The sequence below is a fragment of the Urtica dioica genome, chromosome 4 (genome assembly GCF_054948205.1).
Source record: "Urtica dioica subsp. dioica isolate 48M chromosome 4, U.dioica_male_clone48M_v1_H2, whole genome shotgun sequence".
NCBI classification, from domain to species: domain Eukaryota; kingdom Viridiplantae; phylum Streptophyta; class Magnoliopsida; order Rosales; family Urticaceae; genus Urtica; species Urtica dioica.
In genome coordinates, this window is record NC_142759.1 from 21086367 (window position 1) to 21103721 (window position 17355).

Genomic DNA, 17355 nt, shown 5'->3' on the forward strand with positions numbered 1-17355 from the left:
ATATTTATTTGGTGGTTAGTGTTTATAGTGAAGAAAAGAAAGCGATAAAGAGACAGTGAAGGGAAACGGTGAACAAGAGATAAAAAGAATGCTCTTGCTAGGTCAAGCCTATTTATAAGCTGTAAATGAATATTTTTTTATCTTATCACTATATTTCTTTATATAAAAAAAATAAATTACATATTAAAAAATAAACTAAGAGATTTTATTATATGCTGAATTTGTTTTCCTCACTGGTTATATATATATATATATATATATATATATATATTATTTCTTTATTTTTCTTTCAACATATATAATTTAATTTCCGTATTTTTTTTTCTTAGTCGGTGGAACATATAAGTTCCAAACACGTTTCAGTCTAATAATATATATACATATATATTAGAAATTTGTAACTAACTAGGCCACTTTAAAGATGTGATTTTGGATCTAGCTTATATTTGACAATTTTTAGAGATATAGTCAAATGGCTTATGTGGCAATAATTAAGGTCCGATTCGCTCTAATTTATTAACAAATTCGTCACTTTCTCTCTCCTATTTTTTCAAATAATTTTTTTTCATCAAAACTTCAAAAATTCGTATCTTTCTCATAGAAACTCGAAATTGAGTGATTTTAGATCCTACAAATTTGTGGCATCGAGATCTTTAAAAATAGAATAATTGTGTTTGATGAAAAATTATATTTATGTCAATAATTTCAAAAAATTTCAGTTATTTCTATATTTAAGGTAGTAACGTGATTTTTCTACATCTATAGTATTAAACATGATTTCTTATCAAACACAATGGATCTATTTTTGAAGATCTCGGTGTCACGAATCCGTAGGATTTCGAATCACTCAATTTCGAGTTCATATGAGATAGATATGGTTTTTTGATGTTTTTATGTAAAAAAAAGTGTAGGAAAAAAGTAGGAGAGATAAAATGACGAATTTGTTAATAACTAAGGACGAATCAGACTTTTATTATTGACACATAAACTTGTTGACTATTTCTCTAAAAGTTTTAAAACATAGGCTAAAAACAAATTTCATAGTTTCATTTTGACTATTTTGCTACAATGCCCTATATTATATATATATATATATATATATATATTAGATTTTTTTTCCATATTCATAAGTATCTGAAGATATATATATATATATATATATATATATATATATATATATATATATATGTGTGTGTGTGTAGTTTAATTCAATCACGTACACAAATATACATACATATAACATCTAAAATTCATAACATCAAATACATAAATGTTGGCACACCAATTAATAAGGCACACAATACTTTACCATAAACTAATAATTAACTCAAACAAAATTCACAGATACTATACTGACATAAACTTTGAACTTTAAATTTCATATATTATTATGAAATATCTAAATTTTTTTATAAGCTAGTTTTGGGATTTCACAGCCACCATCTGAACGCTCGAGTACACAGACACATTGGGATCACCATTTAGTTGCTACTCAAAGCTTATACTACTACAAATCAAGCTATTTGCGTCGCTGAAAAAGTGACGCAATAGGTCAATTGTGTCACTTTATAGGCGACGCAAAAGGCACTGCCGCAATAGGTCTGGAGTGTCGCTTTTAAAAAAAGTGACGTTCCACGTGGCGCCACGTCGGATCTAACGCACAAATCAGTGGGGACGTCGCTTGGTTAAAAGTGACGCAATAGGCTCTGCGTCGCTCGAAAAATGAGCGACGCAACAAGTATAAAAGCGACGCAATAGGCCGGACATCACTCGTTTAACAAGCGACGCAATAGATAATTTATTTTTTTAAAAAAAATTACTTTGAGCGCGGAGATTCAAATTTTAAATTTTAAAATTCCAATCTCATGCCCTCTAAAAGTAAAATTCGAAAAACTTAAAAACACAAATAAAAATAATTAACTTAGAATTTCAAAATAACTTACCTGGATGAGAAGCTCGGCCGTAAGCATGGAGACATGGTCGGAGTGGCTAAAGGCGGTCGAGAAAGTCAACACCGAGTAAAAATCTTGAAACTACAAGAAAATATGCATTATAATCGAAGCCTAAAATAAGGCCGAAACCTCGTAAAAATGTTAGTTTGAAAAAAAAACCATTTATATATATGACCATAAACATACCTTCGACGGAAACAATGATGGCCAAAATCGTGAGTACCGGCCGAACCTTCCAAGACCGAGTAAAGGAAACCAAGGTTGAAAATCGTGGGTTTGAAAGTGAAGAAAAACCTTGGGAGGTCTCGTAAGAAAAATCAGTGAAGAAGTGAAGAAGGAAGAAGAAGAAGAAGAAGAAGAAGAAGAAGAAGAAGAAGAAGAAGAAGAAGAAGAAGTGTGGTTGAATTCGCTAAGTTCAGATTTTATACATGGAATCGTGCGTCGCTCAATTTAAAAGTGACACCCTAGATGATAAAAGTGACGCAATAGATCAAAAGTGATGAATAGATTTGCAATAAGTCAAGTGTCACTCATTTATTAAGTGATGCAATAGGTTGGGGGCGTCACTCGTTTATTGAGCGACGCAATACATAAAAAGCGACGCAATAGGCATGGCGCCACTCGTCTATCAAGCGACGCAATAGGTAGAAAAGCGACTCCCGCCACATGTCACCATATAATTGGACTGTGTGAACTTTCTAGCGTTACATGCAAGAAAATAAATAAATAAATACAAGAACAAAAAAGAGAGACCTTTTTGTTCTTTGAAGGATAGACCCATTTGGCTCTGACCCAATCAAGGTGAGGCCTGAGGTTAGATTCATGATAATCGATCAAATCGCTGATGGTCTCTACCAGAACAAAGTAGGTCTCGGAACATGGTTTTCCGACGATGATGCCGACCCACCAACTGTCGTTGTCGAAGGCATCGACGGAATCTCTTGGTCCGAACTCGATCGGCTTCGGCGGCGGCGAAGAAGACATGCAAAATCTGTGACGACCCGACTTTCCAGACTGTCTTACTATCTTACTTTTAAACTTTATTTAAAAAAATTGTGATAATTTTTTTTATTTTTTTTAAACATAACTTGAGATGGAAATTTGAAAGTACCAACTTAAGAATAGAACGTTTAGTTCATAACTCGATAAAATAAATAACTCAAACGTAGCAATTGCATAAACAATAATTTAAACTCAAAATTCGATTGTAGATAACCCCAAAAATAAAATTGTAACCTTTTTCAAAATTGAAAGGATCTTAAAATATGTAACTTAAAACCATATAAATAAAACATTGAGTTTGATCATTTAAAACTGAAAGGTAAGCGGAAGTCTTTTATTTTCGTGAATGACAACCATAACCCAACCCTCTCACTATCGTCGCCGCTGGTCCACCCTTCTCATTTGTTCAAATATTGTTTCCCTACAACACAGACGGATATACATAGAATGAGCTAACGCTCAGCAAGAATAACTATAACTCACAAAACATAAGCAGATATATATAGAATGAGCTAACTTCAGTGAGCATAACTATAACTCACAAAACATAAATAATAAAAATGCATGAACTGATTTTTAGTGTTTTAAGCTAAACCGTGACATAAGATACACTATTATAAATCTATCATATTTTAATTCGGGGGTCACCTAGAGTAGTCGTACCAATTTTCAGTGCGCACTTTGGATACAAAGATTGTTGTCAATGGTGCCCAAAAGAAGAGTAGTAGTGTCTATTTATGTACATTTGATGTAATATAGTGTCACGAAGACTCTTGCTTGTAACTGCTTATTTATTAATAAAAGTTGAAACGCCAATTCATTCTTCCTTGTATGTTTGAAGCTTTATGATAAAACCTTAGTCTTTAGTCCATAAACAAACCTAACAACTTATGAAGAGACAAATGTAGATTTGCATGAACAAACTCTTCATAGTTTTCTTAAAACAATATATTTGCAATCTAAGGATCAAAGGACTGTTGATCTCAGTACGATTATTAGGAGAATCTATGATGTCTGGTTATGGGACATTAAGAGTTGAAGACTCTATAGTTCTTCTAGGTATCTTCTTAAGGTACTGAATTGACCAGTGCACTTCTAGAGATAGAATAAGAACAACCATTTAACCTTTTATGTCTCGAAGTCACTACGTATGAATTGCATCATGCTTACCTCAATCCTTAAATGAGACATGCCATTTCATAGTTTACGTATTCTCATTTGAGAAAGTCGGAGTTCGGATTCAAAATTCTACTCGGCCAAGTTAAGGAATTTAGGCCTTGAGGATTAATTTCATTTCATGGAATTTTACTTGAAAATTCTTAATGGACTTTTCTTATGTTGTCATGAACAAATGAAGAAAAATCAAGAGGCCCCTTCTAGAAGGAGTGCACGTCCAACCCAAGAGAAAGAGAGCCAATTTTGTGCATTAATGTAGATACCTGCCAAAAGAAAAAGAGGAAACAAATTTTCTCTACAAGGAAAGAGGATGGGAGGCCAACTATAGGCAAGAGAGAAGCAAAATAAAAGATGAAACAAATCCAAGGCTTCTAGAAGGCAAGCCTTTGTCGTGTGACACGTGAGGAGAAAGAGGTAATATTTGCTCATGAATATGTGATATTCTATAGAAGAGGAAACTACCGTGTTGAAGGTAATTCCTCCTCTATAAATAGAGGCCTCATTCTCATTGTTTTATCATCCCACATAAGTTAGAGATTGAGAGCTTCTCTCTCTAGACCTTGTGGCCGTCTCTCTCTCTCTCTCTCTCTCTCTCTCTCTCTCTCTCTCTCTCTCTCTCTCTCTCTCTCTCTCTCTAGTTTTCTTTCGTTTTTGTTTTGGCACCTAGGTCCACATTTGACCTAGTGTTTTAGCTCTTCGACCCTTAGACTTGTTCTTGAGTCGTCGTGTTTAAAATTTCCCACACACTAATTCCTTTCTTTCTCGAGTGATTCTTGTGATAGAAACTTTCGTGGTTGCTCGAGTTCCCGAAGAAAGAAGAAAGACAAGTTGCGTGGGGAGACGAACGTTTCAACCTTCGTAAGGCTTCTCAACGTTCAAGCTTCACAAAGGTTAGTAAATGAGTAGTGCTTTTAATAGTTTTAATATGAACATGTTCATGCTCTTTGTCTAGGTTAGTAAAATCGTTTTACTTGTTTAAAAGAAAAAAAAAATTTCCGCCGCTTGCTTGAATCGTTAAATCTTTTCTTAAACCCTAGATCAATTCCAACAAAGATATGGGGTTGCAAGGTCTCATACTTCGCTCCATGATATAAACTTACAACATATGAGAAATTTCCCCATTTGGGCCCTTAAGTCGGCTCGAGAAATTCTCTGTAAGACCTCCATAGCTCGAGGCGGTACGACTCTCTTACTTATCTTTTCACTTGATTATTTCCGTTATATACATGAATGACATATAAAATAAACATACATAATAAACATCTATGATAAGATAACTAGAAATAAGAACATGTTATAAATACTCTAATTTATAACGTATCATCACATAACACAACATAACATATCATATCATCAACTCGACATATCATAACATTTGGCATACTAAACTCTCATATCGTATCATATCATAATATTTCACATAACAAGACTAACAGACCTGTCCAAACAAATAGACATATCCAAACAAACATATCCAAACAAATCACACAAATAAAAACACTCTATCTAATTCAGATCATATAGTCAATGTATTTATTTTCGAACGAATCCGTGTTGCAGTGAGATTATTCTCACCTTCGTTTCGGAAACTACGACCGTTGGTCGTGGACGGCTCTGTGTTTCATAAAATATTTTCTGATTAAGGATTTAGATAGAAGACATTTAAACCTAACTTTTCCAAAAAGAATCAATGCAAAATAATGATTTTTGAAACCACGGTAAGCGTTTTAACAAATGAGTTTTTTTATTGAATCCGAACCAGATAGAAGAAATACATACCTTTTTTCGATGATTGACTTGTCTATCTAGGGCGAATTTTCAAAGAAAAAGAGAAGCGGAAGAGAGAGGACTGAGAGAAAGCATTAAAAAAAAGGATTGGATATTATATATATGGCTTGATTAAACCCTAAAAACTCAAACCCTAAAAGCCCAAATCTAATCCTACTTCTACTATTAAAATATTAATTATTACTTTTATTATATTTTTATATATACGTATATGTATAATGTATATCTATAATATATACTTTATTACGTTAACCTATTTTAGTATCATATTATATTATATTATATATTACATAATCATATACAATAACTTAACAAATAAAACGTAAGTGTATATAATATATATAATCATATAATGTATATATATAATATATATATATATATATTAACTTAGTTATAATATATAACTTATATACAATATATATCCATAATTTGTATACTAAAGAGTATGTTAAAATTCAAAAGCACACATATAAAAATAAAACTTCAAAAACTACCACATAAATAAATCATTCACTACTACTTTATTAAAAAAATATTAACGTCACTAGAACACCAATATTTTAGCTTTTTAATTAAGCTTAAAATTTGAGATTTCACAAAATCGAACTTAGAATCCGTGGAAATAAAGAGTTGCAGAGAGAGAGAGAGAGAGAGTGTGAGATTGTAACAAAAATGGATTTGGATTAGACAAAGAAAAAGTGATGTAGATAGCGATAGAAGAAAAGAAAAAGATGTGGGCGGTGACGGTGACAAGCAACAATGTGTTAATAAATGAAAGCCTATTTTTATTGTTCACGCCGACTCAGAATACTGTTATATCTATGGTGTACTCTGAATACATAAAAATTTACAAAAATGTCACTGTAATTTAGTTTAGACAAATACTTCTGAAAATTCAAAAATTTACAACTTTACGATTACCGAAAGAAAATTTTAGATACGATTACAAAATACCAAAATTATCCAGACGTTTCTGGATAATATCCAGACATTTCTGGATTGTCGTCAGACTCCTTTTCAATACTTACTCTATAAATATTCTGCAACTACAGAACAAATCAAACATCAGCACTAGATCTTTCGTGCTAATCTTTCTCTCAACCTGTAAAAAAAATACACACTCAACACACATATACACATTCGGCAAAAGAACACCACATACACACAATACACATACTTAAAAGAATGTCTTATTTTTAGACTCCGAGATAAAAAGAATGGCATGAACTTTGATATAAAGGATGTTTAATAACAAAAAATTTTGTACCCTTTATAAAGCTCATATATAAAAATATAAATAAAATGAAGATATGATAATTTCTATACTAAATAAAGTGCATAAGATATTAAAACATATATATATATATATATATATATATATATATAATTTAGTTATTAAAAATGATTTATTTCTATTGATGATTTTAACGGTTTCAACTGAACTATCGGAAAAAATATGCTTCTCATATTTTACATAAATATAGCTCATTAAAGTTTGTACTATATATCTATTTAAATTTATATATATATATATACTATGTTTGTTGTAATATTAAAAAATATTGTAAATTTATATTGAATATGCAATTAGTGTTGTAATGAATCATTTTTTATAATACGTTAATTTACATAAAATTGAGAAAGATGAGGACAAAAGATTATTGATGCCGAGGTTCTAAGAGAAGAGGAACATGATTACATGAACAACTTATTAAAGGGTCAAAATCGACTCCCGAAAAAGGAAAAATACGACGAATCTTAGCCCAAGTCCGACGAACCGTAGACACGGCCCGGGCTGACCTCGTAAGCCACATGCGAAGCCCAGCCCGCAGGCATGCTTCCGGGCTTCCAACAAGGCCCAGACGGCCAGACCGCATCACCAAGGGTCCGAGGGCAGGCTGCGCGGACTTCGAGCGGGGCCCAAAAGCCTCGGCAATGGGGATGCGCGGAGCCCAGCTCTCAAGGAGCAGGCTCCGTGGATGGCAAGGGCGAAGGCCCAGGACTTCGCACACCTTTGAGCGAGGTCCCGCCCACCTCTGGCAGGCCCCGCGGACGGGGCCCAAAAGCCTCGGCAATGGGGACGCGCGGAGCCCAGCTCTTAAGGAGCAGGCTCCGCGGATGGCAAGGGCGAAGGCCCAGGACTTCGCACACCTTTGAGTGAGGTCCCGCCCACCTCTGGCAGGCCCCGCGGACCAAACCGGCGAACCCACCTCTGGAAATTAATAAAACTTCATTCATTTTGCTTTTCTTTTCAATTTTTATTTTTTATTTATTGCTGCGAAGAACATAACACACCACACACACACACAAAGGCTAATACCTTTATGTATGAGATAAACAAATATTACTTCATAGGCTTTTTAAAAAAAAATTAAGACCAAGTGAAGAACTTAGTTCAATATAAGAAATGAAGATTTTCTTCATCTTTCGAAATAATCACTTTTTCGAGTATTCTAACTGAAACTGATTTTCCCACTTCTTGTCGTTAGGACTTAGGATTATCGGAGCCGGCGAGTCCGAAGTAGATGAAGAAGAAGAAGAAGAAAGATGAAAGAGAGAACGACCGTCACAAAAATAAAGAAAAAGAAAATGAATATATTTTGGTGTAGAGGCGGCTCAATCTATTTGGGGCCTTAGGCGAAAAAATAAAATAAAAAATGGCTAATTTATAATAATATAAATCAATAAATTAGTAACTAAAAATAACATTATGTAATATAATGAAAAATTACACTCCTAAATAAGAACAAACACGACAACTATTGTTCACATTACTTTATCAGAAAATGTGTGTGCATATTGTATATATAAAATTGTATATTCATCTGCTTTCACCTTTTTTTTGTTATCAAACATGTTTATTTTTGTTTAAATATAGAATAACCTAACAGTTTAAAGGAAAAATAATTAAGATAAAAACAATTTCAACACCATATAAGTTTATCAGCCATCTAAATAACACGAATAGTATAAATTTAATGTTAACTGATACGTGGGAGTCTGGGCCTAGCAATCAGCAGTTAAGAAGTGGGTTTAGCCTAATCTCTGTCTGATTCAAAAGCGAAGAACTTGCATCAGTATCTCAATTTCAATTCAAACATGGGTTTGATTCACACTCCATATTCTGATAAATATTTACCATCTGGAAAGAGGAAAAAACGGGGGCTTTGCTGAAGAAATGCCTTGAGAAAGGGCGGAGTGAAAGGGAAAATGTAAGACTACCATTAGAGCCAAGATGTCCAAATAAGAACACCCATGCCCAGACCGATAAGCTATTCATACCGAAAGATGACTTTTTTGTCAACTTTTCCACCATCACCCCCATTGGGAATTGTTTGATCGTCTTTCTCCGAGGAAGAGGCAAAACATAATCAACTTGAATTCGGGACTTACTCATCAGATTCCATTGTGGACCGGCATTGAACGCGGGACCATTCGTTGAAGATAAAAGTACATCGAGCCCTGGTGGCTCCGCGATTTCTTAGGGCACAGGCTTCTAAGGGATTTTTAATGGAAGTTCTGAAAAAACGGACTTCGATCTCAAAAAAACGTATTCGTAAAAATTTTTGGAAAAATAAAGGATATTGGGCATTCTTTTATCAGCCTGTGATGTTTTCTATTTCCTTAAATAACTTGCTCTAAGGTAAGTATAAATAGCCAATGTAGTGACTGTGGATTAAAAATGAATTGATGAATTGATTTTATGCTTCATAGAGTTCTGTATCGACACGAAAGATACGACTTTGTATTACTGGTGCTCTGTATCACTGGTTCTGAATCGAAGTATACTTGACATATATGCCATTGTGTTAACATATAAATGTTATTCAAGTCTTTTAAATTTGTACTACTTTTCTCTATTCTTCCTCTCATTTAAATAGTAATATGTGTTTCATTATCGTAGAATTAGTATTTGATAGTGGAAGCCAGTCTGGTCACTTTCTCAACGATTGTCCGAAACCAATTTTTGCTCAGAATGGACAGTATAAGCAACACGATCAGAATGGACGACTCAACTTCATGCCAACTGTACTAGAAGGGTCACAAATGTCATTGGGTCATTCGGAAGCACCTACAACCACCCAAATACCACCACCACAACAAGCTCGCATCTATGCTTACACCAACACTGATGCTCTAGCCAGCTCTTCTAATGTGGTAGTAAGTCATCCGTTTTGACGCTTTAGTATTGTTTGACTCTGGTGCTACGCATTGCTTTATTTCGTTAGAACTGGCTATGAGATTAGGCGATAGTGTAGTAAAAACTAAGAAGGTTTTCAGGACGGCATTATCATCTGGAAATATGTTGTTATCAGAATACTGTCTCAAAGATGTATCAATAATTATAAGTGGACAAGAGCTAAAGAGTAACCTTCAAATCGTTGACGGGGAAAATGTTCACCTTTGTAGGAAAACCACTCAAGAAACCAAAGATGATGGTGTCAGCATTGCAAGCTAAGAGGTTGATGAGTATATTGTGTCATGGATACCTAGTAACAATGGTGGACAAGACGAAGAAGGTCGAAGCAAATCCACAAGATGTGCTAGTGGTGAGGGAATATGTTGACGTTTTTCCTGACGATCTCCCTGGTTTAGCGTCCAAACGTGAGATTTCTTTCGAAATCGAGTTGCTACCTAGAACAGGTCCAATTTCCAAAGCACCATATCGTATGGCCCCTGGCGAGCTCAAAGAGTTACAATCACAACTCCAAGAGTTATTAGATAAGGGATTTATTCGCCCTAGTCATTCACCTTGGGGAGCACCCGTTCTATTTGTAAAAAAGAAGGATGGGTCTTTCCACATGTGTATTGACTACCAAGACCTATTTGACCAACTCAAGGGGGAAAAGGTTTTTCAAAGATAGACTTGCGATCCGGCTACCATCAATTACGGGTCAAGGAGGACGACATCCCAAAGATAGCTTTTCGCACCCGCTATGGTCATTACGAGTTCACTGTTATGCCTTTGGGACTCACTAATGCTCCAGCAGCATTCATGGACATAATGAATATGATCTTTAGCGATGTCTTGGATAAGTTTGTTATTGTCCCCATCGATGCCATATTGATTAACTCCAAGAGCGCCGAAGACCACGAGGGTCACTTACGAGTCGCAGTCCTGACGTTGCGACAACATTAGTTGTATGCCAAATTCTCGAAGTGTGAATTTTGGTTGGATAAAATGCATTTTCTCGAAAAAGTGGTTTCTAAAGATGGAATCTCCGTCGATCCTGCCAAGATAGAATCCGTGAATGATTGGAAGCCACCTCGAAGTGTGATAGAGATGAGTTTCCTCAATTCTATCAGGTTACTATAGAAGATTTGTGGAAGGATTTTCTACGTTAGTTGCTCCGCTCACCGTCCTCACCAAGAAAGACAAGAAGTACGAGTGGAACAGGAAGTGTGAAGAGATTTTTCACGAGTTGAAGAGAAAACTCACCACCGCGCCAATCCATATAGTCCCTGAAAGTGAAAAACCTTTGTCTATCTACAGTGATGCATCAAATACAGGTCTTGGTGTGGTGTTAATGCAAAAAGGCAGAGTAGTGACTTATGCGTCACGACAACTCAAGAATAACGAGAGGAATTATCCTACTCATGATTTGAAATTAGCGGCACTGGTTTTTGCTAAGCGTTACTCATCTCTTTGTGAGTTATAGTTATTCTCGCTAAGCGTTAGCTCATTCTATGTGTATTCGTCCGTGTTGTAGGTAAACATCAATTGAACAAGTGAGGAAGGTGGATCAGCGGTGTTTGATGGCTAAGGGGTCGGGTTATGGTTCCGCTCGTTTATTTAAAAGACTTCCGCTATGCAAATTTCTAAACACTTGGTTTGAGATTTTTATGCTTAAGATAATTTTCAAGTTTAATTAGTTTTGCAAAACTGAAATTGAATTTTCATGGTTTTATTTCCGTTGAATATTCCAACCATCTACTTTGGTTTGGAATTCCGAATTAAGTATTTCTCTTATTTTCATCAAATGTTTTTGTAAGATTTCAAATGTTGGTTATTTTCAAAGTCGTTTTATTTAAAGTCTAAACTTTATAAATAAATGTGTTAGATTTCGTGTAAATATATGTAAATTAGAGTAGATTAATTGGTTGTTATTAGGTTAGTTCATATTAAGTAGGAATAATTATCTGCTTATTTATTTATTTCAATTTTAGATATTTATTCTGTTTGTTATGAGGTTAGACGTACAGTCCTATTACTTAGGCAATCAGTTCAGTTGTATTCCTATATATACCATATTCATCAATAAAGGAAATACACGTTCAGATATAATTGCTCTCATGGTATCAGAGCTATAAACACTTATATAGGTTTCTACCTATCATTAATGGCTGAACCAAGTATTAATAGCACCGGTTCTACCAAAACCATTAATCAGTCTGGTGGATCGAGTTCCATCTCCACCACCGACTCTCTTCAAAATTATTCCATTACCTCACATAAACTCAATGGAGGTAATTTCATGGAATGGTCCCAGTCTGTTAAGCTCTTTGTGCAGGGAAGAGGAAAATTCGGCTACTTATCAGGATCGACGGTGAAACCAGATGCAACTGCAAATCAAGCCGCATATGAGAAGTGGGAGGCTGAGAACTAGATGATCATGTCATGGCTGGTAAACTCTATGGAGTCAAGCCTAGGAAGGACCTACCTATTTCTTCCATCAACAAGTGCGATCTGGACAACAGTAAAAGAGACGTATTCTGACCAAGGAAATCCTGGCCAACTCTTCGAGATCAAGACTCGGCTGAGAAAGATGAAACATGGAGATAAGACGGTCACTCAATACTACACCAACCTCAAAATGTTGTGGCAAGAGCTAGACCTCTACTGCAACTACGAGTGGAATTGTCCCAACGACAGTGCCTTCTACCAAAAGACCATCGAGAAGGAACGAGTTTTCGATTTCCTAGTTGGGTTAAACAATGAGCTTGATGAAGTTAGAGGAAGGGTGCTTGGCCGAGAGCCACTTCCAAGCACCAGAGAAGTCTTCACAGATGTTCGTCGAGAAGAGAGTCGCCGCCAAGTCATGCTCGGATCAAGCAGCACCGATGTCACAGCCAACCAGATGGACACCACCGCCATGATGTCATCCCGGACTGACTCCAACCAACGCTTCTCAAAGAAGCCTGATCGCCCGATCTGCGACTATTGCAACAAGCTCGATCATATCAAGGCCAAATGCTGGAAGCTCCATGGCAAACCAACCGACTCTCAGCCATCTCAGCGATCCTCCCGGGATAACAGAAGTGCGTATCAAGCCTCTCAGACTAATTCCAGCGAGCAAGGAGCCCAAACTTCACCACCTGAGCAAAATTTCTTCAACAAAGAAGACTTAGAGCAACTGTACAAGCTGTGGACCTCACATAAGTCATCTTCCTCACCTTCTTCATCTTCACTTGCCCAGAAATATAGCTTCAAAACAGCCCTAAGTGTTTCCACAAACATCCCTACTCCATGGATTATAGATTCAGGAGCCACTGACCATATGACCGGGTCCTCTTATTTATTCAACTCATATTTCCCATGTTCTGGCTATGAAAAAGTAAAAATTGCAGATGGGTCTCTCTCAGCTATTTCCGGAAAAGGTTCAATCATTCTCTCACCATCCCTCACCTTACACAATGTTTTACATGTCCCTAATCTAACATGTAGCCTATTGTCTATCGACAAATTAGCCACTGATTCCCAATGCAAACTAACTTTTTTACCTACTGGTTGTACTCTTCAGGACCTGCACTCGGGGAAGATGATTGGCAATGTTGAAGCGCACGGGGGACTCTGCTACCGTCTGGACTCGAATGTCAACTTGAGTAAACAAATTCAGAAAACTCCATGTTCTAGTTTCCTTTCTTTAAGTGATGAAATAATGTTATGGCATTTTCGTTTGGGTCATCCTAGTTTTTGGTATTTAAAAAATTTATTTCCTGCTTTGTTTCATGATAAAAGTATTGAGTCTTTACAATGTGAAATCTGTGAGTTAGCCAAACATAAAAGAACCTCTTTTCCATCTGTTAAATACACTCCTTCAAAACCGTTTTCACTGATACATAGTGATATGTGGGGACCATCCCGAATAAAAAATATTTCAGGAACAAGATGGTTTATTACTTTCATTGATGATCATAAAAGAAATACTTGGATTTATCTATTAAAAGAAAAATCCGAGGTAGCTGATACTTTCAAAAAAATTTACACTATGATTGAAACACAATTTCAAACTCGGATTCAAATACTAAGAACTGATAATGGTTGGGAATATTTCAACAAAATCTTAGGACTTTTCTTAATCATTATCCATCATAGTTCTTGTGTTGATACACCTCAACAAAATGGTATCGCCAAAAGAAAAAATAGACACCTTCTTGAGGTTACCCGAGCTTTAATGTTTTCCATGAATGTTCCTAAACGTTTTTGGGGAGATGCTATACTTACTGCTTCACATCTAATTAATAGAATGCCAAGCAAAGTACTAAGCTACAATTCTCCAATAAAAACTCTTCAAAACTATTTTCCGGAAAATAAATGCTTTACTAATTTATCTCCAAAAATATTTGGATGCACAACGTTTGTTCATATTCATGACCACAAAAGAGGTAAATTAGATCCTAGAGCTACTAAATGCATTTTCTTAGGCTTCTCTCCAATTCAAAAAGGTTTCAAATGTTTTGACCCTAGCTCGGCTAAACTTTTTATAAGTATGGATGTCACATTCTTTGAAACAAAACCTTTTTTTTTAGAAAACTTCTCTTCAGGGGGAGATCACTCGTAATGAAGATCAATTTTTGGAAAAACAAGTCCTACCTATTATTGAAAATTCTGAAAATACCAAATCTAGCGATGTTCCCCAAATTGAGAATGAAAATGATAATATTTCCTCATTTAATGAATCTGGAACTAGTCCTATGGAGGACCAATCTTCTGAATTCAGTGTTCACTCGAGGGGGCATAAGAGGACAACTGATTCCCCAGCGCTGCCATCATCTGAACCGAGAACAAGTCAAGGTAACACTCCTTCATCTCCTGATTTATCACAAACCAGCGTATCTCAAGAACTATCCAGCCCTATACCAATTGCATCATCCCACAACAACCTAGATGAACCCATTGCCATACGAAAAGGAACTAGGACCTGTACCAAATTTCCCGTGTATCCACTATCAAATTATGTGTCTTATCAAAACCTATTACCTAGTTTTAGAGCCTTCACCACCATGGTAACGAATGATGAGGTCCCTAGCTCTATACACGAAGCTCTAAGTGTTCCTAAGTGGAAGGACGCTGTCTTAGAAGAAATGAGGGCCCTAAAGAAAAATGAGACCTGGGAAATGACCGAATTGCCGAAGGGCAAACGCACGGTGGATTGCAAGTGGATATTTACAATTAAATATAATGCGGATGGTAAAGTGGAAAGATACAAAGCAAGGCTAGTTGCTCGAGGGTTAACCCAAACCTATGGCCTTGACTACGAGGAAACGTTTGCACCGGTTGTGAAACTTAATACGGTTCGAGTTTTGCTTTCTTTAGCAGTGAATCTAGATTGGTCTTTGCTGCAATTCGATGTCAAGAATGCATTCTTGAATGGAGAGCTAGAAGAAGAAGTATGCATGCAAGTTCCACCCAGCTTCGACAACAACTCAAGTGGAAAGGTGTGCAGATTGAAAAAGTCCTTATACGGTCTTAAACAATCCCCCAGAGCTTGGTTTGGAAGGTTTTCCAAAGCAATGAAGGATCATAAATACAAGCAAGCTCAGTCCGACCACACTATGTTCTACAAGCACACTCCGGGAGGTGGCCATATTAATCGTGTACGTAGATGATATGGTCATGACAGGAGACGATGAAGATGAACTCACAAAGCGAAGCACTTCTTGGCGCAACAATTCGAGATAAAAGATTTGGGAAATCTCAAGTATTTCTTGGGGATAGAAGTAGCAAGGTCACCGAAGGGAATTGCAATCTCACAGTGGAAGTATGTACTCGATCTCTTAACTGAAACTGGTCTACTCGGCTGCAAACCATCTTCAACACCAATCGATTCCAATCACCGTCTCAATAAGAAGGAAGGAGAAGCACCAGCCAACAAGATTAGGTATCAAAAGCTCATCGGGAGATTGATTTACTTGGCTCACACTCGCCCCGACATCGCATATGCAGTGAGCCTTGTAAGTCAATATATGCACAGTCCATCTGAAAGTCACCTTGAGGCCGTGTATAAAATATTACACTACCTTAAAGGAAGTCCAGGCAAAGGCATACTCTTCAAGAAAAACGAGAGCAAGCAGATCGAGGTCTTCAGTGATGCAGACTATGGCGGGAGTTTAGATGACCGAAGATCTACCTCGGCTTACTGCACCTTTGTTTGGGGCAACTTGGTGACATGGAGAAGTAAAAAACAACAGGTGGTGGCTCGAAGTAGTGCGGAAGCTGAGTTCCAAGCTATGGCACAAGATATGCGAAGTTATATGGATTAAGCGCATTATGGAGGAACTACACATCGAGTCAAGCTCAACTATGAAGCTATTCTGCGACAACAAGTCTGCGATTAGCATTGCTCATAACCCAGTCCAACACGACCGGATCAAGCACGTGGAGATCGATCAACATTTCATAAAGGAAAAGCTTGAGAGAGGAGAAATTTGCATGCCATTCGTTCCATCCACCGAACAACTAGCAGATGTGTTCACGAAAGGTTTATACAGGCAGAAGTTTGAAGATTTTCTAAGCAAGTTGGGCATGAAAGATATCTTCGCACCAACTTGAGGGGGAATGTTAGATTACGTGTAAATATATGTAAATTAGAGTAGATTAATCGGTTGTTATTAGGTTAGTTCAGATTAAGTAGGAATAATTATATGCTTATTTATTTATTTCAGTTTTAGATATTTATTCTGTTTGTTAGGAGGTTAGACGTACAGTCCTATTACTTAGGCAATCAGTTCAGTTGTATTCCTATATATACCATATTCATCAATAAAGGAAATACACGTTCAGATATAATTGCTCTCAAAATGAAATGATGTTTTTTTTTTAAATTATCCTTTTTTTCTAAGTAAAAGAATTAAGCTGAGTATGATGGTCCGGAAAGCCGGGTCGTCACAAGATCAATATCTATGAGATTTTATTTCATGTTTAAATAGAGAATAAAGGAAATATGTTATTTCCTTTTAAATATTATTCTCTCATAATATTCATGAGAGAGAATAAATGACAATATTTTATTTCCTTTAAATATTATTCTCTCATAATATTCATGAGATAGAATAAATGACAATATCTTATTTATTTTTAAATATTTTTTCTAGTGTGCATCGTCACCGGTAAAGGCATCAACATTTGCAACATCTTGAAGGAGAGGTTCGTTTTTTGTGTGAATCGCGACACCGATGTCATATTCGGCAACAGGGGGCTCATCACACAAGTCTA

At 36.1% G+C, this 17355-nt stretch overlaps 1 protein-coding gene across 1 annotated transcript; it reads left to right on the plus strand.

Annotated features, from left to right (window-relative positions):
• The first annotated feature begins 12553 nt into the window (after positions 1-12553).
• LOC149401161 (uncharacterized) lies at positions 12554-16403 on the plus strand. Its single transcript, XM_089610608.1, has 4 exons — positions 12554-13555; positions 13661-13732; positions 14685-15737; positions 15843-16403. Exons 1-4 carry the CDS (start codon positions 12554-12556, stop codon positions 16401-16403), a joined length of 2688 nt encoding a protein of 895 aa, XP_089466734.1.
• Positions 16404-17355: the final 952 nt, after the last annotated feature.

Bases quoted from the DNA above. Each gene is read 5' to 3' on its own strand.
- LOC149401161 (XM_089610608.1), top strand. From the start codon at position 12,554: ATGGAGTCAAGCCTAGGAAGGACCTACCTATTTCTTCCATCAACAAGT. The intron at 13,556-13,660 runs GTTTTACATGTC...TGTACTCTTCAG, and splicing joins CATCCCTCACCTTACACAAT to GACCTGCACTCGGGGAAGAT. The intron at 13,733-14,684 runs GTCAACTTGAGT...ACTTCTCTTCAG, and splicing joins GCTACCGTCTGGACTCGAAT to GGGGAGATCACTCGTAATGA.